Source organism: Mustela nivalis, assembly GCF_964662115.1.
Source record: "Mustela nivalis genome assembly, chromosome: X".
Classification (NCBI taxonomy): Eukaryota; Metazoa; Chordata; class Mammalia; order Carnivora; family Mustelidae; genus Mustela; species Mustela nivalis.
The window spans coordinates 100,565,705-100,588,408 of NC_139040.1; the positions used below are offsets into that span (position 1 = coordinate 100,565,705).

Below are 22,704 nucleotides of genomic sequence, written 5' to 3' on the forward strand. Positions count from 1 at the left end.
TTTGAATTTTGTCAGATGCTTTTTCTGCATCTACTGAGATGATGTGGTTCCTGTCTTTTATTATACTGATGTGCTTTATTACAGTAATTTATTTCTAAATGCTAAATTAATATTGCACTCATAGAATAAATCCCACTTGGTTATGGCGTGCAATCCTTCTTCATTACCAGACTTAGTTTTCTAATACTTTATAAATGGTTTTCCCATCTGTATTCATAATAGATATTATTCTGTAGTTTTCCTTTCTTGCAATGTCTTTCTCTAGCTGTGGTGTCAGGGTAATACTGACTTCACAAAATGGATTAGAAAGTAATTTTCTGAGCAAATTTATGAAGAATTGATATTATTTCCTTTTCAAATATGTGATAGACTTCATCAATGAAGCAGTTTATTACTCAGCATTTCTTTAGGGGAAGATTTTAAATTACTAATTCAATATTCTTTGTTTTTAGATTTGAGAGAGAGAGAGAGAGAGCATGCGCACACACGCAAGTGGAGCGTGGGGAGGGACACAGGGAGAGAGAGAGAGAATCTCAAGCAGACTCGCTGGTCAGCATGGAGCTTGATGCTGTGCTCAAACTCATGACCCTGAGATCAGAACCTGAGCCAAAAATCAAGAGTCAGATGCTTAACCAACTGAGCTTCCAGGCTCCCATTTAATTCAATATCTTTTTTACTTAAGTATAATTAACATGCAATGTTATATTTGTTCAAGGTGTATGATATAATGATTCAAGAATTCCAAGTATTTCTCAGCACTCAGCAAGTTAAGCATACTCTTATCCCCTTTATTTCATCCATCCCCCCCAACTCCGGTCTACTCTGGCAATAACCAGTTTGTTCTTTGCATTTATAGGTTTAATTATGCTTTTGGTTTGTTTATGCATTTCTTTTTTGATTTCACATACACATGAAATCATATGGTATTTGCCTTTCTCAGACTTATTTCATGTAGCTGTATACCCTCTAGGTCCATCCATGCTGTTGCAAATGGCAAGATTTCATTCTTTTTGAAGGCTGAGTACTGTTCCATTGTATATAGGCATATCTTCTTTATCTACTTACCTATGGATCCACACTTAGACTGTTTCCATATCTTGGCTCTTGCAAATAATACAGTGATAAATATAGGGATGCATGTATCTTTTCAAATGAATGTTCTTGTTTTGTTTGGTTAAATACCCAGTAGTGGAATTACTGGACTATATGATAATTCCATTTTTCATTTTTTGAGACTTGTCATACTGTTTTCCACAGAGCCTTCATCAATTTGCATTCCCACCAACAGTGTATGAGGGTTCCTTTTTCTCCACATCTCCACCAACACTTGTTATTTCTTTTTGACTTTAGCCTTTCTGACAGATAGAAAGAGATAGCTCATTGTGGTTTTAATTTGCATTTCTCTGATGCTTAGTGATGTTGAGCATCCTTTCAAGTGCCTGTTGGCAATCTGTACGTCGTCTTTGGAAAAAAAATGTTTATGAAAGTCCTCTGCTCACTGTTTAATTGGATTGGTTTTTTCCCCAGTGTTAAGTTGTATGACTTCTTTGCACATTTTGGATATTAACCCCTTAATGGATAAATCTTTTGCAAATATCTTCTCTCATTCAGTAGGTTGCCTTTCTTTTTTTCATTGATGGGCTTTTTTTTTTTTTTTTTTTGTGGGACAAAAGCTTGTTGATTTGGTATAGTCCCAATAGTTTGTTTGTTTGTTTGTTTGTTTGTTTTTACCTCGCCTGAGGAGATACATCTAGAAAAATGTTTCAATACCTGATGTAAAAAATTACTGTTTATGTTTTTTGCTAGAATTTTTATGGTTTCAGGTCTCACATTTAGGCCTTTCATCCGTTTTCAGCCTATTGTTGTGTAAGGTATAAGGAAATAGCCCAGTTTCATTCTTTTGCATGTTATTATCCAGTGTTCCCAGCTTCATTCGTTGGAAAGACTGTCTTTTCCCCCTTCATATTCTTGCCTCCTTTGCAATAGATTAATAGACCATTTAAGTGCGGGTTTATTTCCAGGTCCTCTATTCTGTTCCCTTGATCTCTGTGAATATTTTTATGCCAGTACCAAATTGTTTTGATTATTGCAACTTTTAGTATAGTTTGAAATCTGGGATTGTGATATCACCAGCTTTGTTCTTCTCCAAGGTTGATTTGGCTATTTGGGGTCTTTTGGTGGTCCCATACAAATTTTAGGATTATTTGTCCTAGTTCTGTGAAAAAAGTTTTTGGCATTTCGATAGGGATGGCATTAAATCTGTAGATTGCTTTGGGTAGTATGGACATTTAACAATATTTTTTCTTCCAGTGCATGAGCATGGAATGTCTTTCCATTAGCTTACGTCCTCTTCAGGTTCTTTCATCACTGTTTAGTATATGTGCTGCCGAAGCGAGCACTCATCACTGTTTATATAAGTTTTCAGAGTATAGTCTTTCACCTCTTGGTTAAGTTTATTTCTATGTATTTTATTCTATGTATTTTATTCTTTTTGGTGCAACTACAAATGGGATCATTTTTTAAATTCCTCTTTTTGCACTTCATTATTAGTGTGTAGAAATGCAACAAATTTCTGTGTATTAATTTTATATCCTGTGACTTTACTGAATTCATTCATCAGTTCTAGTAGTTTTTTCATGGAGTCTTTAGGGTTTTCTATACACAGTATCATGTCATTTGCAAATAGTGAAAGCCTTATTTCTTCCTTACTAATTCAGATGCCTTGTATTTCTTTTTCTCGTCTGATTGCTGTGGCCAGGGCTTTCAGTACTATGTTGAATAAAAGTGGTGAGAGTGGACATCTTTGTCTTTTTCCTGATCTTGGAGGAAAAGTTCTGAAGCTTATGTTCGCTCTAAGTTTTTCATATATGGCTTTTATTTGAGATATATTTCCTCTAACGTCCCTTAGTTCAGAATTTTTATTATGAATGGATATTGTACTTTGTCAAATGCTTTTTCTGCATCTACTGAAATGATCATATTTTTTCCTTTCTCTTGTAAATGTGATGTATCATGTTAATTGATTTGTGAAGACTGAAGCGCCCTTGCATCCCTGGAATAAATCACAATCAATCATGTTGGATAATTTTTTTAGTTTTATTTTTTCAGTGTTCCAAGATTCATTGTTTTTATATAACACCCAGTGCCCTCCTTAATACTGTGGTGGATGATTTTTTAAATGTATTGTTCAATTCAGTTTAATTATATTTTATTGAGTCTGCATCTGTCTTCAGCAGACATATTGGCCTACAATATTTTTCTTCATCGTGTCTTTATCTGGTTTTGGTATCAGCATAATACTGGCCTTACAAATGAATCTGAAAGTTTTCCTCCTCTTATATTTTTTGGGAATAGGAATTGACTTTTCTTTAAATATTTGGTAGAATTCACCTGTGGAGCCATCTGGTCCTGGGCTTTTGTTTGTTAGGAGTTTTTCTATTACTGATTCAATTTCATCATTACTAAATAGTCTAATCAAATCTTCTATTTCTTCCGGATGTAGTATTGGTGTTGAAGTCCTTTGCTTATCTAGGAAACTCTATCTCTTTTTCAGTTCTGAAAAGCTTTGTTGGGTGTTCTTCGTTGTAGGTTTTTTTTTTTTCCCCCCTTTCAGCACTTTGAATATAACATGCCACTCCCTTCTGACTTGTAAAGTTTCTGATAAAAACTCAGGTTATAGCCTCATGGTGTTTCCCTTGTATTTAACTATTTTCTCTCGCTGTTTTTAAAATTCTCTCTTTATCGCTACCCTTTGCCATTTTAATTATTATGTGTCTTAATATGGACCTCCTTGGGTTAATTTTATTGGAGAATTTCTGTGCGTTTTGGATTTGAATGTATGTTTCCTTGCCTAGATTGGGGAAGCTTTCAGCCATTATTTCTTTTAAAAAGTTTCTTGCCCCCTTTTCTCTCTCTTTTTCTTTTGGGATCCCTATAATGTAAATGTTATTATGCTTAATGATAGTGTTGACTTTCCATAAGCTATTTATTCTCATTTTGTATTAATCTTTTTTTCTTTTTGTTGTTCAACTTAGTTGTTTTACATTACCCTGTCTTCCGGATTGTTGATTTGCTTTTCCGCATATTCTAACTTGCTGTTGATACCCTTTAATGCATTTTTAATGCCACTTATTGAGTTCTCTAGGACCAGAAATAGTTTAATAACATTGGAATTAGCTGTTCTTTAAAGGTTGAAGAGAAGTAAGCTTTGAAGCCATTTGATCTTATAGCCTCCCCCTCTGCTTTCTCTAGTGGATTTAAGAAAATACTTTCCAAGTTTATTTACTCTAGTAAATAACACTGAGTTTTAAAGATAAGTTTCCTGTCTTGCTTCGGAAAATTACATTAATGTCATTTAACATTTGTGCTATATCTTTCTTCCAAGGAATTCTAATTGCATTATAGCAATTAGAGAAATCAGAATCAAGATATTAGAACTGGAAGGAACCTTAAGAATAATCTAACTTAACCTTCACCTTTCATAAATGAGTTCACATAAACATTAATTTTCACATAATTTAGTTTCAGTTAAGGGGGTAGTTTATTAGAGGTAACTTCAGATGTAGAAATGTTCATACAAGCTATATAGTCAGCTGGGTTTAGTAAAATTTGGTTTAGGAAATGTTAGGATCCTTTACTTTCCAGGTTTAGATGAAATGATGTTAATCCAGGAACTGAAATTCCCAATAGGTATTTTTTTTCCTTTACTGAAAACCTTCACTCATTAACCTGATTACCAGTTAATTTTCCTAAATCATTCTTTAGCTGTTTTTAATGTATTGAATGTGAATACTAATAGGAACAGATAATCATATATCTTCACTTTATTCTTCCCTAAAATTGGAAAGGCTTGGAACAAGACTGTCCTTTCCTCATGATCATGACTTTCTTCCACATCCAACTTACCAAGTCTTTGTCTAAAGCCCCAGGGACGGACTTGCTTCTTATGTTTACAGTATTCTCTAAGTCTTCCGGATATGACCCACTCAGATCTAACTCAGATCGACTCCGGTCTGGAGGAAGGAAGAGAGAAGGAGAGATAGGAATCCAGCTAATTTTGTTAGAAGATTATTCTTCTTATTGCAAATATTTTATCTTTTTTCCCATTCCTTCTAGGCACAGGGCATAGAGTGTCATGAAAGCAACAGAGTCAGTAACTAATATTAATACACTAATGTACTTTGTATTTTTTTTTTTAAAAAGTATTTGAACACTGGGATACAGATGGCCCTTCTTTTCACACATCTGTATCTTTGGGGTAAATACCCAGTAGTGCAATTGATGGGTTGTAGGGTAGCTGTATTACTAATTTTTTGAGGAATCTCCACACTGTTTTCCAAAGTGGCTGCACCAACTTGCTTTCCTACCAACAGTGTAAGAGGGTTCCCCTTTCTCCACATCCTCTCCAACACTTGTTGTCTCCTGTCCTGTTGATTTTGGCCATTCTAACTGGTGCAAGGTGAATACTTTGCTTTTAAAAATATAATTAAAAAAATGATGCACAACTCAGTAATACTGTGGGCAACTTACTAAGGCACGGTTTACTTACACAGAGCAGTTCTATATCAAAGTCCTGCTAAAATAGATAGAGTTGCTCATAATGAGAAAGACTAATGAGAGCCATCACATGCTTGAGTTTGAAACGGTAAATTAAATAATGCAGAAGGACTTAGGACAGTGCCCGACACAGAGTATGTACTCCATAAACAGGAGCTGTTGAACAGAAGTAGGAGCAAAATGATCTATGAGGTTGGCTTCTATGCTTGTTTAAAATTTTCCTCTTAATGGGAGAACTAATCTTGTCGTCCCAATCAAAATGCAACAATAGCCACATATATTTAGAAAGCGCTTTGGGAGCCCCCCCGATGACAAAGAAAGGCTCCCCAACTCAGCACACAGAATCTAGCCTCAGGCTTTATGTAAATATCATCATTAGGTATAACAGTTAACTTTCTCCTGTTGAGGATTTTGTCATGCTTTTAATTCTACACAAGGGACATAAGCTTTATAACTATAGCATATTTCTCTAAAGAATTTTCTTATTCATAGGTAATAAAATTACAACACAATTAATACCTGCTTCCCAGGGTTGCTGTGATGAAGAAGTGGAGGATATATTGTACTGGAATATACCATACAAATGAAAAACATTGTTACTGATACCTTACTGCTGCTTGCAAATAACTCTTTATTTAAACCACAGGACAATTCATCTGTCTAGACATAAGGGATTTATGTCTACCATGTCAAATGAACGATCATTTCCTTGAATTCTAGAAAAGCGCCTTTATCTTTCCATCAAACGAACCAATTCTATGTCCTACATTCCTGTACCGACATTTGGTACAGCTCTGAAACTTGGCAGTGATGCCTGACAAGAGTGTGCACTTAATCAATGGATTTTGCATGAATGCAAGAGGCTCAGGGCATCACCTGGGTCTAGATTTAAGCTTTTCTTATGGAGCGGGACTACCATGATGAGTCAAGGAACAAATGGTGATTTTCTAAAGCATGGCACATCCACGTAATGTCACACAAGGCAGTTAATTTCAAGTGATTTAGTCATTTTTTTTAAAAAAAAAGAAGAGTAATCATGCTGTAAACACCCACCTGAGGAGAGGGAGATCTCAGACACCGCTATGGAAGGTGTACCAGAAACATTTCTGCGATGACTCTTTGTGAGGTTCTCATACGTGCTTTCAATGGCAGCCAAATCCACGGAACTTTCAAAACCATGTCGCTTCTCACAAAGTAAAAATTAAAAAAAAAAAAGCCAACATTATGATGACTGTAATTTACTTTAAAAGCCTCCCATCTGAATATACTTCACTGTAACCATATTGACATCATATTCCTCTTTAGGGAGGACTGGTGGACATTGGCGAGGATCCTTATCATGAGTTCAGAGAACCCTGAACCCATCAATAATTTCTCTATAAAATCAATACCAAGAGGTTTGTTAATTAACACAGAAGTCACTCAAAATAATACTTCATTCACAAAATTGTGAGTGTTCAACTACAGGGTTAGCAAGAAAGATGATATAAGTACCTCCAATATTACAGGGCCCATATATGGGACTCTGGCTAGCTTCACATCTCCAGAGTAATGTTCAAGCTTAGTATTCTTCTTGTTCCTATGTTTATCCCCACTTTCAACACCCTCTTTCCTCAACCAACCCTTACGTTCTCTACCCCCACTTAATGGAAGACCATGACCCACAATCCAGGTGAACGCATGGCATAGAAGGGTCCCCAGGACACTGCCCCTGCCTTGGTCCAGAGTCTGTGCTGATTGCTCAGTGCCACATCAGTTACTAAATATTTTGAATATCATTCCTTGTTAGGTTGCCAAGAAGTAAAATAATCAAATATCCACACACTTTTCTGGTTATTGAACAGTACCACTCACCGAGCTTCGTATAAAAATTTATGAAATTTTAAATATGCTTTTTACCTTATCAGCAAGTACAATTCAGACTTTAAATATTGAAAGAAATGTTCTATTATTCTTCAGTCTTTCTGAATGCCTTTTGGCATTTCCTTAAAAATATTACAGAATCTGACAGTTCCTAGCCTCTGCCTTTTTTTTTTTTTTTTAAGTTCATGATTATTTTTCTGAAGTCACATTCTAGGAAGAGTCGATATTTTAGATAAATAGTTTTTATATTCAGTATTTAGCTACTCTTGTTATTGAAGCATTGTTCACATATAATGGTAGTGTCAGGTAGATAACACAGTGATTCGACAGTTGTATACCTTTTGCAGCGCTCACCACAGTAAGTGTAGTCAACATTTGTCACCATACAATGCTTTTACAGTATTATTGACTCTATTCCCTAATCTTCTCCTTTTCCTCTCTGGGACTTATTTATTTTATAAATGGAAGTTTGTACTTCTTAATCCCCTTCACTTCTTTCACCAATCCCCTCTTTTCCCTCTCCTCTGGTGACCATGAGTCTGTTCTCTAATATAGAGGAGTCTGTCTCTGGTTCTGTCCCATTGGTACATTTCTTCTGATTTTTAGAGTCTATATATTAGATAAATGGTATTTGTCTTTTTCTGTCTGATTTACTTCCCAAGCATAATATCCTGGAAGTCCATCTGTGTTGTCACAAATGCTATGTTCTCATTCTTTTTTATGGCTGAGAAATATTCCATTGAGAGTGTGTGTGTATGTGTGTGTGTGTGTGTGTGTGTGTATCTACACCACATCTTCTTTATCCTTTCATCTATCAGGGGACCCTGGGGTCACTTCCATATCCTCGTTATTGTAAATAATGATACAATACACACAGGGCTGCAGATATCTTCTTGAATTAGTGTTTTGTTTTTCTTTGGGTAAATAGCCAGTAGTGGAATTACTGGATCATATGGTAATTCTACTTTCAATTTTTTTTTTTTTTAAAGAAACCTCCATAATGTTTTCCACAATGGTTATACAAGTCTGCGTTCCCACCAACAGGGCTCAGGATTCACAATCTCCCCTTCCATCTCCTCATTCCAAAGTCTAGTTTCTTGCCTGCAGTAATACAATGGCATCCTAACTGGCCTCCTGGCTTCTCCATTTGTTCCCCCACAAATGCTTCTCAGCACAGCCCCCAGATCCCATGTAAAGAGAAGCCATATCCTCTGCCCGTTTTTTAATTGAATTTTTTGTTTTCGGGATGTTGAGTTGTATAAGTTCTTTATATATTCTGGATTAAGGAGGGGCACTTATGATGATGAGCACTGGGTGATGTATGGAATTGTTGAGTCACTATATCATACACCGGAAACTACTATAACATCGTATGTTAACTATACTGGAGTTTAAAAAAAATTAATCCAGACAGAAAAACAAGAAAAAAATTACAAAAAAGAAAAGCCACATCTGCTCAAACCCTCCAGTTGGCCTCATCTTATCCCAACTAAATGTCAAATTGCCTACAATAGTCTGGCCATGTTATATCCCTGAGCTTATTTCCTAGGACCCCTCTCTTTATTCACTTGCAACAGCTACGTTGGCCTTCTTGTTCTTCCTTGAACATACCAGGCATGTTCCCACTTCAGAGTCTTAGCACTGGCTGCTTCTATAGGGGATTAAAAATCTTTTAGCGGCTGGGTGGACAAGTGCATCAGCCATTCAAGGTGGAGCCCAGCCATAAGTAACTGGAACAGCCTTCCCCATATGTGTACCTGCTGAGTATCAGTGCTGCTCCTGCCCGAAGGGACACCTTGCTACAGACTCCTGCATGGCTGATTCTTTCACTTCCCACCACCTTTGCCTGACTAGGACCAAGATTTCTTAAGTATACGTGCCAGCTACATTTATGGAGTTTGCTGCTTAATTAAAAAAAAAATCTAGATGCTCAGTCATTCAAAAGAACAACTTCCACGTTCCATATATATTTTATGCATAATGCAATTTATGTCTTCATTATGTGTTGGTCCCAAATTTTGGCAGTGTTCTAGAAAGGAAAACTATTAAAAATTTTCAAGAGTCTACTTGTCCTGATTTAAATCCGTGTGGAAAATGTTTCATGCAGGCAACTTACAAATGTCTTTACAGATAACATGGAGGATTAAAGGGGAGACTTCTAAACATTATTCAGGTTTTGTTTAAACCATGTAACCGTCACCTTTGAGCCCGCTCCTTCTCTTTTGCTTCACACTTCTGGCTTCCCACCAGGAGCAAAGGACGTAGGAAGCTCAGTCTTGATAAAGAAGTTTCTACAATTAAGCAGCATAAACAGCATGCTTCGAGATACAGAGAACCCAAACCCAACCAGGACATGATGGTGCGGTCAGGTCTCAGAAGCTGGGGGTCCTTTTGCATTTGGTACTTACTCTAAAGCTGACTGAAGCCACACTGTGTGTGCTTGGGGCTGGTGACCTCTGAGTGATGGGGGTCACACCACTGCTCCGGCTGCTTTTCGGGGTTGAGGGGCCAGCTTCCTGGTCATTAAGATCGGATGAACCCGTGCTTCCCCTAAATGAGAAAGAATATTCTGGATTTAACATGGTCAGCAGCTACCATTTCCCTTTCTTCCTCAAAGACTTGCTAGATTCAAGCCCATCTGTCTGACTCTAGGGTTTTTGTAAGTGAGCTTCGCCCTTCCATTCCAGCTTTATTTCCCACTGCTCACCAGCATTCTCCCGGCTCCCAGACAGCCTCCTCACTGTCCTCTCAACCCACCACACCCATGGCTCCCACTTCTGCTTCTACCTTTAAAGCTTTTGCAGACACTCTCTCCACCTGCTATGCTCTATTTGCCACTCCCTGTTTATGCAAATCTTCTCCATCCTTCAAGGCCTGGCTGAAGTCCAGCCTCCCCTTCAGTGTTTTCCTGACATTTACAAAGCTTTTCAAGCTCTGCTCAGTTCTTGTTGACTTACAGTCTTGACCCAACTGTGTAGACCTTGACTACAGAATGTCTTATTTGGCTCCCCAAGAGATACACATATGTGTGCCTTGGTTCTTCTTTCAACCTAAACTCCCTGGGGACAGAGTTCATATTTGCCATAGTATCTCCACCACCTTCATAACACCTTGGTGCAAAGGAGGCACTCAGTACATATTTAACCAAAAAGTGGGAATTATGTTGTATTTCTCTGTGTTATTTCAGTGTCTGACTCACGGTACAGATTTAATAAACGTGGTATAAAAATAATGACATTTGGTAAATGGGCTTGACTCACTTTGTTTGCTAAAACTGATTCAATTCCATTCAATAATGATTAATAAAAAAATAGTTCCTGCCCTTGAGGTGAACACAATTTTCTCATTACATGGGAATTTCATAACTCAGTGTAAGTTTTGACAAATTAGAGTTTAAGAGAAGTGCCTGTTCTATTTCATTGTTTATCCTCAGTGAGCACAAAATACACCAAGAGGTAAAATAGAAGCCTTTGCGAATTTCCGCTTTTATTCACTACTTAATAAGTTATAAATGTGTCTATAACAATAAACATTTTACTGTTAAAAGCCTCACAGTGATAGTTAACAGTGATTAGAACTTACTGAAAAGATATGCTAAAGAAAAGATATGCTAAAGAAGAGAGAAATGGTTTTTTGTTTGTTTGTTTGTTTGTTTTTAAAGAATGTCTGACTGTGCATGTGACATTACTAGAAGACAAATCTGGCAGGAGAAAGAACGGGCATTGACCGCTGCAGCTATCATCCACAGCTTATAAAAGTTTTTCAAGACTGTGCACCAGAGAAGCCACTAAAATAAAATCAAATATGTCCTGACTGATACAACTACCTACGACCGCCCTCCATCACTACATAAATAGAAGCTACATTTACTGAGTATTTTCTAGGTGTTTGACACTCTCCATTCCCCAACATTCCTGTTTAGAAAAAAAAAAAAAAAGATACCTATAGTCTTGTTTTTATTTTTATTTAATTTAATTAATTTATTTATTTGACAGATGGAGATCACAAGTAGGCAGAGAGGCAGGCAGAGAGAGAAAGAGAGGAGGAAGCAGGCTCCCCGCTGAGCAGAGAGCCCGACTCGGGGCTCGATCCCAGGACCTGGGATCATGACCTGAGCCGAAGGCAGAGGCTTTAACCCACTGAGCCACCCAGGCACCCCAACAGTCTTCTTTTAAAGATGAGAACACTAAGTCTTGGAGAGGTTAAACAATTATTCCAGATATGCACACATGTGTCTGTGTCCACACATAACACACACCATCACTACGATTACCACACTCTCACCCAGGTAGTACATAGGAAAGTCAGGATAAGAACTGAGACCTGCCTGTCTACCCAAAGCCTGTGCTCATTCCAGTTGTTCATACTGCTTGCTCATTATTTCCCCCAAATCAAATTGATACAACAAGCAGTTTCTACATTGACAGACAGAGATATATCATGCAGAAAATAATCCTAGGATCAGAGAGCTGGGAGGTAGTTTCTTGGAATCTGATTAAGAGAACTAAAAAAATTCCTCTGTGTAACATTCTTCTTCTTTTTTTTAAAATTTATTTGAGAGAGAAAGAGAGAGAGAGAGAGAAAGCATGGGATGGGGGAGGGTTAGAGGGAGAAGCAGACTCCCTGCTGCACAGGAAGCCCAATGTGGAATTCAATCCCGGGACTCTGGGATCATGACCTGAGTCGAGGGCAGGTGCTTAACTGACTGACCCACCCAGGCACCCCGGGTAGCATTCTTCTGATACCACATAGAAATGGTCTCTGGCTTCGTCTAGAGATGGCACTCTGAATTAATTATAGATTGCTCAGGAAGGGTCAAGACTGTGTCTTGATTCTGATGACAAGAGAATATAAAGTTTTGTGATTAAATAAACTGCTATAATTTGAAATTATAAGTTCCTTGGTAAATATCTCCCTCAGGGGCTATGCTTCCATACTTGACAACAGTTCACCATCCAAGTGATTTTGCTCATCTCAGAAGTCCTACTTAGAAAGGTTGTAGAGATCTATCCAGGAATGCTGTGCTGTGACAGTAAGTTCTCTACTCTCAGAACAATGTTACCACAAAAAATCTCTCTCTCTACACTTTTAGGTAAAATCTCCTTGGGGAAAAAAAAAGAATACACATGAATTTTTCAGAAATGAGCCAAGAAGTTACGACCCAAAGGGACTCATGTAGATTTATCTGTTTGTGCCTGTCCTAAAGGTTCTCCTTGACCCAGGTGGTTTTGAAAAAGTCCCCATCATGGAATAGCTTTGCTGGAACCAAAAGTCCTACTTATGTAGAAGCTCAAGCATATGTTGATTAATTGTGGTGATGACATTCAAAAGGCTATCCTGTAATAAGAAAAAAATTCTTATAAGTCAGCTACTGAAAATTGTTGCCAGAATCATTATCTCAAAAATGACATATAATTTCACATTTGTCCCTGACATTTACTATGAACATCTCAAAAATATTTTCCTCTCAGCTGATTGTCTCAGCTTGTTAGACTAAAAAAGACTTAGTCTAATGAGGCAGAATATCATAAATATTTGGATGCCAACTCTTTCAGATGTTATATAAAAATATGACATGAAATACATAAATCTTTGCCACTTAAATAGGAAGAAGATAAAGTTTAAATTCAAGAAGTTTAAAGTTCAATTAAGAAAGAGATATTTTTTGGGCAGAGGATCTGAATAGACATCTTCCCAAAAAAGGCCATACAGATGGCCAACAGACACACGAGAAGATGCTCACCATCACACAACATCAGGAAAATGCAAATCAAAACCACAATGAGATCTCACCTCACACCTGTCAGAACAATTAGAATCAAAAAGACAAGAAATAATAGGGGTTGGAGAGGAGGTGGAGAATAGGGAACCCTCGTGCACTGTTGGTGAAATGTAAATTGGTGCAGCCTCTGTGGAAAACAGTCTGGAGGTCCCTCAAAAAATTAAAAGTTGAAATATCATATGATCCAGTAATTTCACTACTGAGTATTTGCCCAAAGACTACAAAAACACTAATTCAAAGGAATACATGCATCCCTATGTCTAGAGCAGCATTATTTACAATAGCCAAGATATGGAAGCAACCCAAGTGACCACAGATAGATGAATGGATAAAGAAGATATGGTATGTATACAATGGAATATTACTCAGCCATAAGAAAGAATGCAACCTTGTCATTTGTGACAACAGACATGGACCTAGAGGGTAGAAGGTTCAGTGAAATAAGTCAGTCAGAAAAAGAAAAATACCGTATGATTTCAGTCGTATGTGGAATCTAAAAAAAACAAAAGAATAAACAAATAAAAAGTAGAATCAGACCTATAAATACAGAAAACAAACTGGTGGTTGGAGGGGAGGGGGATGGGCAAAATGAGTGGAGAGTGGGAGATAGTCTTCTAGGCATAGAGTGAAGAAGTCACAGGAATAGAACGTGCAGCAGAGGGAATACAGTCAATGGTATTGTAACAGTGTTGTGTGGTGACGGATGGCAGCTACCATTCCTGGGAGCACAGTATAACATATAGAGTGGTTGAATCACTGTTGTATGGCTAAAACTAACGTGATCCTGGGTCAGCTGTACTTAAAAAAATGAAAGAGCTATTTTTTTTAGATTTGTATTTATTTATTTGCAAGAGAGAGAGAGAGAGAGAGAGAGAGAGAGAGAGAGCGCACAAGCAGTGGGAGAAGCAGGCAGAGGGAGAAGCAGGCTCCCCACTGAGCAGGGATCCGGATGTAGGACTTGATCCCAGGACCCCAGGATCATGACCTGAGTTGAAGGCAGATGCTTAACCAACTGAGCCACCCAGGCATCCCTGAAAGAGCTATATTGATTCAGATATCATGTTACTGTTACTTAAATCAGAAGTATTACAAATCAGCATCAACAAAACTTCAAGCTAAAATTTGCTTAAAGGGAAACTGGCAAGAAAGAGGTATATTTTTCCTGTTCTAATATATCCCAAAGCAGGAGGATAGGACAATGCCTAGGGAGCTTGGACATTCCAGGTTACTTGAAAGACATATTTCCTAGAGGAGGAAGCAGTCTCATTTACTTTAGTTTATGAAATATAACAAAAGCCTTCCATTTTATTATCTCTAATATCATGCTGGCCCCAAATCTTGATAATGGCTTTCTAGATGTATCTATTTTATTTATTTATTTATTTATTTAGTCAGTTAGTTGTTTCTTTAAGAGGGTGAAAGAGAATGAGAAGGGGGAGTGGCAGAGGGAGGAGAAGCAGACTTCCTGCTGAGCAGGGAGCCTGATGCAGGGCTGGATCCCAAGACCCTGAGATCATATCCTGAACCAAAGTCAGACCCTTAACAGACTGAGCCACCCAGGTACCCCTAGCTCTATCTGTATTTCTAAGGATAGGGGAGAGAGACTATAATTTAATGAGTTGCCTTTGTGGATTATGTAACTGTCTCCCAGGAGTTGTAGTCTGAAAAGCATTTCCCAGGATGCAACCTTCCCAGAGAGGACGGACAATGTTGAGTCTGTGCCTGCATGGTTAAACGAGTACTCCCCTAAGGAAGGTGAACCAAAAGGCAGCATTAATCTGAGAGATACTACCACTCACTGGCTAGTGCATAGCATGACACAGAGACTGCATGGTATTCTTTCTGTGGTTTATGCACTCTCCTAATGTTCCTTTGTTAATCAGATCTGAAACGGATATGTACGAAAAGCAAGGGAGGTGGCAGTGAGAAAGTGAGGTGATCCCACTACATGGGAAAGAGATGTTAAACATGAGAAAGAAAAGAGAAAAAAGGTGAATGTAGTTCAACTTTCCAGTCTTTGGTGATCCCAAAATGCTTCATCTTTGTCAACAGTCTTGTGGGAGATGGGTGGCCCTTATCCTTGGCTTCATATCAGAAACACTGGGGAAGCTTTTAAAAATCCCCATACCCAAGGGGTACCTGGGTGGCTCAGTCTGTCAAGCATCTGACTTCAGCTCGGGTCATGACTTTGGGTCCTGGGATCAAGCCCCATATTGGGCTCCATGCTCAGTGGGGAGTCTGCTTGTCCTTCTCTTTCTCTCTCTCTCTCTCTCTCTCTCCCCCCTTCTGCCCCTCCCCCTCCTCGTATTCTGTTCCTCTGTTTCATTCTTATCTTTGGTCACGTGGCCAAGTCCTCCTCATCCCTTAAAACTGCTTAGAGGTCATCTCCTTGAAGCTTCTCTGAATCCTCTGTAAGGGTAAGTGCCTCCTTTTGGTTTTCCCATAGCACACGGAACATCTTTTTAACATGACACAATATTGTCTTGAAATTATTTGGTTGTCCCAATCTTCCCTTACAAAGTTTGTGAAGTTCGTGAAGGGGTTGGATAGGATCATTGTCTAAACTCTTCCACACTTAATCACCATTTAGAATACGGTACTAGATCTATAATATGGGCAGAATTATGTATTGAATTTTATCTGTATAAATACAATTTATAGGTGAGCAAGTCATATACCTCTACTCCTCAGTGAAGAAGAAAGGCCATTATTGTATCTTAGCAACCCTGAGAAAGTATGTTGCACATAATAGACCCGAGTGAAAAAAAAATTATTATACTGGAGGAGAGAATTGTGTTAAATTTAGTTCATTGAAACAGAACACGTTAGGGCAGTGAATCTTTGAGAAATGACTGGAGAAACAGATCAGATAGCAAGGAGGTATCTTTGGGCTTACAGTTGTTTGGCCACAACAATGAAGCACGTGAAGAACCCAGCTGTGATCCAACCAAAGTATAATATCAGGCGTCTGGCTGAACCACCAAGTCTCTGTAACTCCTCACATTACTGACATTATAAAAAGGAAAGTCACGTGTATATAAGGTAAACACAAATCAGGGATGGAGCAACTGGTGGTCTGATCAACTGCACCTTTGGAGGAGGGACGGGGGCGTGGTTTGGAGGGATGCTGTAGCAGAGAGCAGTGCCCCACTCATTGCCCCTTAGCCCTCACCTCTACCTACAGAATCCTGTTTACTGGGAATACCCACAAGTCTGTGCCCGAAGACTTTCTTGGATCATGAGAGCATGGGGTGCCTGTACACAGAACAAGTCCCAAGTGCCAGAGAGTTAGTGCCCTCGAAATAGTCCTCAACCAGTGACCAATAGGGACCTGGTGTATACATACCCCAGCTTCCCAATCTCTTGACTGGATAGTTCTGGAGTTATACACTGTTTCCTACAATTACCCACAATGGTAACTGACTTAATGATACTGTCTTTTTGGCTTCCTTTCCTTCCCTGGATAACTTCTCCAATCCCCCTGGGTTTCCAAGACCATATCATAAAGAAATGACTTGCTCTCGAATTCTTTTTTTTTTTTTAAGATTTTATTTATTTATTTGACAGAGAGATCACAAGTAGGCAGAGAGGCAGACAGAGAGAGAAGGGGAAGCATGCTCGCCACTGAGCAGAGAGCCCAATGGCGGGGCTGGATCCCAGGACCCTGGGATTATGACCTGAGCCGAAGGCAGAGGCTTTAACCCACTGAGCCACCCAGGCGCCCCCCCTTGCTCTCGAATTCTTATTTCAGGGTCTGTTCTGGGGGAGCCCAAGTCAAGGTGGGTGTGTATGATGGGCAAAAGATGAGTGAAAAGGGATGACTGTGAGAAAAAAGCAGAAGTTTCTAGCTGAAGACATGTTTGACAACTCCAAATCTCGTGTTGCTCCCACTGATATGGCCACAACCCAAGTTAAACACCCTTGTGAATCTGCTATGCTTGCCACATTCTCCAGTGTGACGACAGAAATGCTGCTAAGAAACAAAGCATCACCCCTCATTTATTTTTTACTGAACAGAGTGAATTTTAACTTCAAAGTTCCATTTTTCCTTTGTTTTTTTAAGGGACATTGTTGATGTCCTACCCAGATCCACTCAGATCACTTGTACCAGCTCTGAGTGCTTTCCTGCTAATGACTTGCACCTGTGGCCTTCAAAGATTTGCCCTTTAGCACGGGGGCCTAGATATGCTTTGGAGTGTGTCTCCTCTGACCCCCATGGTTGGAGTTATCAAATAAAATACAGAACTTTCCATTAAATTTTAATTTCAGATAAACAATGAATACTTTTTAGTATAAAAATATACTATTTATAGAGTATATAAATGAAAGTAATATTTCATGGGAGTTAACTTATTTATTTAAATACTTATTTTGAAAAGATTTTATTTATTTGACACAGAGAGAGCTAGCACTAACAGGGGGAGCAGCAGGCAGAGGGAGAGGGAGAAGCAGGCTTCCTGCAGAGCAGGGAGCCTGATGTGGGGCTTGACCCCAGGACCCTGCAATTGTGACCTGAGCTGAAGGCTGCCACCGAGCCACCCAGGCACTCCAGATGTCACTTTTTTAAAAAAGTTGTTTATCTGAAATTTAGGTTTACCTGGGCATCCATCCTGTACATTTATTCATTAAATCTGGAAACCCTCTCCACAAGAATCCACAGTCAATGGCTAATTGGTATAGGAGTGCTATGGTCCAGCTCCTCGAAATGAAAAAACTCAGAGACACAATTTAGGATCCAGAATCCCTTGTCGGATCAAGCTGGGTTTTCACATGCAGACCTCATCTGAGATGGCACATTGCTTGGGTTCTTTCCTTTCTTTATTCTGCTTCCATTCCTCCTATACTGGTTTCTCCTGGAATCATTTCATTAATAAACCACTCACTTACAAATCCTTGTCTGAGGGTATGGTTCTGGACGAGCATGACTTCAGGCAGATACCTCACAAATCAGACCACATTAACAACTCATCACAATGTAAAAGGGATTAGGTATCCCTGCCCTGAGGAGCATTCTGTTTAACAACTATAGCTTAATGCATATTCTTTTTATTTTTTCAAAAGTCTCCTATGCCTCCTCTGTCAGGTCCCTAGCAACAAGGGAAGAACAATTTGCCATGCTCTCCTGGGAGGCTGCGGGGCCTTGCCTAGCCCCTTCATACTCTCCCCTGCTTTCCAACTACTGAAGAGAAAGTCAACCAGGTATCTGGAAAAACATCGTTTCCACTCTGGTAAGATAGGAGTTTCAAACAAGAATGCCCAAGGCCAGCTGCTCCTGAAAAAGAGCAATGAACCATGAAAAAGTAGGCATTATGGAGGGGAAAAGGGGAATTCATTGCTAAACTGGGTCAGGTACGAGACCAAAGAGCCTGGGCTCTTAGACTCTCTTTAGAGAAATTTGCTGTTCCGTCTTCGAAAATGAGTTACTGGGGAGAAGGCAGTTTTGCTTGCAAAACCTAAGGAGAAAAGAAAGTCTGCCAGTTTTACTATTTGCCTTTGCAGAATTACTGCAGCTTCAAGCAAACAAAAAGGAGCTAACAACGTCTTTTGGTGATGAGAGTTGAGAAAAGATGGGCTACTTCCTGCCCAACTTTCTAAGGAATAATTTTGGGATGATGTAGCTCATCTCACTGTGGCAGTCCATTAATGAGTCATCACTTTGATAAATGCACGTTCTAGGAAAAGAACATTTTGCTCTACTGATCTCCCAAACAGCTTTTCTTTCCCCCCTCTTTCTTAATGGGAAAACACTGTTCTTGACATGCTGAAGCCAAACCATCCCTGACCACTACATTCTGATCTTCTAGAAACCATTTCAGGTTTAAAGATCAATCTATTTCGCCTCCTTTCAGTTTACAACAAGAACAAGAAAATCCTGAGTCAGTGCACCAGAAACACGTCCATATGGCTTTATAACTTAATGATTATTTACACCCAGCCGTGGATAAGACCCAAGAAATAAACCCAGGCAGGTAGATTCTGGAAGAACAACAAAAGCACTATGATACTAGAGATCATACCCCTTATTCTTGTTGAGTAACCTGAAGACTAATTAATTTAAAATGGAATAACCTGTTGGTTGAGTCAGGAGAGTTTTTTACAAGTTCCTTTTTTTTTTTTTTTTCAAATAGGAATCCTATCTTTCCTCTTTTTATAGATATTCTTTCTGAAATGGTAGCCTGAATTCGTTACCAACACGGTTCATCCATGGAGTCCCCAAGAGGCTGGGCAAAAATAGCAACACTAACCTAGTTGCTTATCATCTCTAAATAATTTGGAGCATGTCTGAGACTCAGGAGTTCAACAACAACCAAAAACAAAAATGAGAATTTTATAGAAAGATTCTGTGGAAATTGGCATGAGGCTGCCCCAAGGTCAGTCAAAGGAAACTATTTCAAAGATAAAAGAAACCAGGGTTTGAATTTTTTTTTTTTTATCATCGAAGAAGTATATCTATATTCTTTTTTTTAAGATTTTATTTATTTATTTGACAGACAGAGATCACAAGTAGGCAGGGAGGCAGGCAGAGAGAGAGAGGAGGAGGCAGGCTCCCTGCTGAGCAAAGAGTCCGATGCGGAACTCGATCCCAGGACCCTGAGATCATGACCCGAGCTGAAGGCAGAGGCTTAACCCACTGAGCCACCCAGGCGCCCCAGTATATCTATATTCTTGAAAATTTAAAAAATACTGAATATCGTGATGATCTTCTGATAGTGGATAATAAAGGATTTATCTCCTACTTCCTCATTTTTTTTTTCCTGTGTGGTTTTACATAAAGGGCACTACTTTGAAACAATGCTATAGAGAAAAAAAGCAGCAGGTATGGAGATTAACCATGGGGGGTGAAAATGAATAGTAAAAAGAGGGTCCTCTCTATGGGGATTTGGTGTTCCATATTCTAAAATGAATTAAAAGGGAGAATTCAATTCTGCTTGCGTAACCCAAAAAGGCTTCACTCCCTGGCTTTGCAGAATTACTGCAGCTCCAAGAAAAAAAAAAAAAGGTAGTTAACATTTGGACAAACCAGTGAAACATGAGGATAGATGTTTTTTTCTCCTCATGGCCTCTGATAATGTATTCATCGCGAAAATAAGCCTTGGCTTATGCCCTGAGATGATAAAGAAAATCCAGCCGGATATGAGATGACTATGCTCTTGGCTACCTTTTCATTTTCCTTTTCTTGACAAGGTGAAAACTTTGTGAATAGGAGATTCTCCACTGGCCCCATTGTTAATGAGTTAGAAGAGGTGGAACTAGAAAGAAGTGGAATTTATGGAAATTCTCTGGAGCAGTTCAACTGATGAAATTATTATCAATTTTTTAAAAGCTGCAGAGGTTTCCCTCAGAGGTTTCTTTTTCAGAAACTTAAACAGAAAGATCATGAACTCAAGGAGCAGAATTTATTTTTCCTGTATATCTCCATTCGAACCGCAGCCTTAAGCACCAGAACATCAAATCTCATCCTTACAGGTAACACGGAAGATTTTGAGAGCTGTAATTCCAGAAGGGTAAGTGCTTTCCATTTCAATTAAAAAATATTCTCTTGTCTTTTCATATTATGTTGAGAGTTCTCCAAGATGTAATACTTTATAGGTACCCAGAAGCACCATCTGATTGAAAATACATTAGTTTTCTTCTCAGGCTCTACCACTGCCTAATCTATATGCACCTTACCTGTCCGAACCAGGGACTGACTTTAAACTCCGCAAGTTCTGGCTGTCTAGGTCCAAGCTGTAGCTCCGCCCACTTTCCGTTTTTGGAGTCATGATCTCTCCCCTGGTTGCTGATCTGAACTTGCTCAGAAGAAATCTGAAATTACATAAATAGGTCTATACTTAAAAAGTAACATACGAGAAAAGGCATTTTAAGATATCCTTTCAAGAATACCATTTCTTAAAAAAATACCATTTCTAATATTTTCAACAGTAAATAATTCTTCAATAAAACGGCCTTTGGGCTGAGAGGTCCTGGGGAGACCTCTGCAAGTACACTGTCAAGGGTGAGGGTAGAGGAAGTTATCACATTGTCCCAAGGCCATACCACTTGCTGGTAGACCAGGCTTCCATCCCTGAAAGGAAAAAGACCATCAGCTTTCGAACTCCCCACTGTCACCTGAGAATGGAGAAACATGGCCTGGGTTGAGCCTACGTTCAGGGATACTAAGGACCGGGAGCCTGGACTCCCCTTGCTCAGAGAAGGGAGCTAAAATGATTCTCTGGGACAAACCGAGGTGGCCACAGATTAGCTTACAGCTCCGTGAGAACAGCGGCTCTGCCCTGCTGGTTTCCTGACAGCTCCCTGAGCTGAGAGTGATGCCTGGCACCCATGAGAACCCAATCAATTCTTGCGGAATGAATGACTAAACCCAGGAGGTGGAAACCATCTTTCTATCTTTCGTGACATTTCTCCCCGTGGGAGTGAAGTTTGAACAATGGAGCGTCTCATGTACGATGAGATCTGACTCCGTTGCCATTTTACTAAATTATTTAGAACTGAGCAAAAATAGCTTTTCAGGAACTGAGATTTGAGTCATGATCCAAGCTACTGAATGCCCAAAACCTAGGGGTTTTCAAATATACTTTAATAAAGAACCAAAGCTATCTTCTTGTTGTGACAGCATTGGGAAAAACCAGTTCTTTTACCTTATATTCTAGTTTTCTAGGGGGAAAAAAGTGTACTCCAAAGGTAGGGGGACAATCTTAAGAAAAGCTGCCAAATGCCTCTGCTTCAAAGATATATCAAGAGTGTCTTGTCAAAGTGTCAGAAGCTTCAATCTAATGGGAAAATTACATATTTTGGTGAAAATGACACTTAATATACTACAGTCTGGGCTGCTCTGAGCCCCCTTACACGTGACCCCACATCCACTCTTCTACTTAAGCTGTATTTCCAAGTGGAATCACTCTTCCCCACGTTTGGCTATCGTGGATCCCTGCCCATCTTTCCAGGTCCTCATCTAGTCACACTTACAATTTGATGTCATTCCCAATGGCCTCTGTGACCTCCCGCCACTGATTAGCTAAGCTTCTTCTTTAAGATTTACTTAATTATTTATTGCATTATGATCTCTCTTGTAGGGAATTAACACCTCATTTCCATTTAGAAAGGCTTTCAGGTAGCTCATATTGTCCTCTTAAACTTTCCCGAACTTCCTCTATACAGATTAACTTTCCAGGCGTGAACCTTTTCTATCCAACTAGCTGTTACAGTTATTGAAGACAGTTCCATCAGATCTCAGTTCTGAGTTCCCCCAGGGCACGGTCCCGGTGCTGTGACTGTTTTAAATTCAGAGTGCCTGCACTTCATTGTGCTGGTGGGTTACTTCTTGTCTCCCGGCTCCAAGTTCCGGCTCTGTGACCTATGCAGCGAAGCCTGGGCTAGCATCTGCAAATTACGGCTCCTGTAAGCACTTGTGTGCTCTGTGTGGCTTGTTCAATCAAGCCTGATGAGCCAGGCTGGAATTTCCATGCCAGAAATTGTAGCATGAAAAGAAAGAAAAAAGAAAG

General features: G+C 39.2%; 1 protein-coding gene across 3 annotated transcripts in view; it reads right to left on the reverse strand.

Annotated features, from left to right (window-relative positions):
• Positions 1–22,704, reverse strand: part of SYTL5 (synaptotagmin like 5) — a 261,585-nt gene that overhangs the window by 37,761 nt on the left and 201,120 nt on the right. For 2 of the 3 annotated variants that reach the window (XM_082717896.1, XM_082717897.1), the window contains 4 exons: positions 20,873–21,007; positions 9,828–9,969; positions 6,610–6,742; positions 4,906–5,012 (listed from right to left, as the gene is read on the reverse strand). In XM_082717896.1, coding sequence (XP_082574022.1) covers positions 4,906–5,012; positions 6,610–6,742; positions 9,828–9,969; positions 20,873–21,007 — 517 coding nt within the window. The remainder of the gene's footprint in view (positions 1–4,905; positions 5,013–6,609; positions 6,743–9,827; positions 9,970–20,872; positions 21,008–22,704) is intronic. The other variant, XM_082717895.1, reaches the window with a different exon arrangement.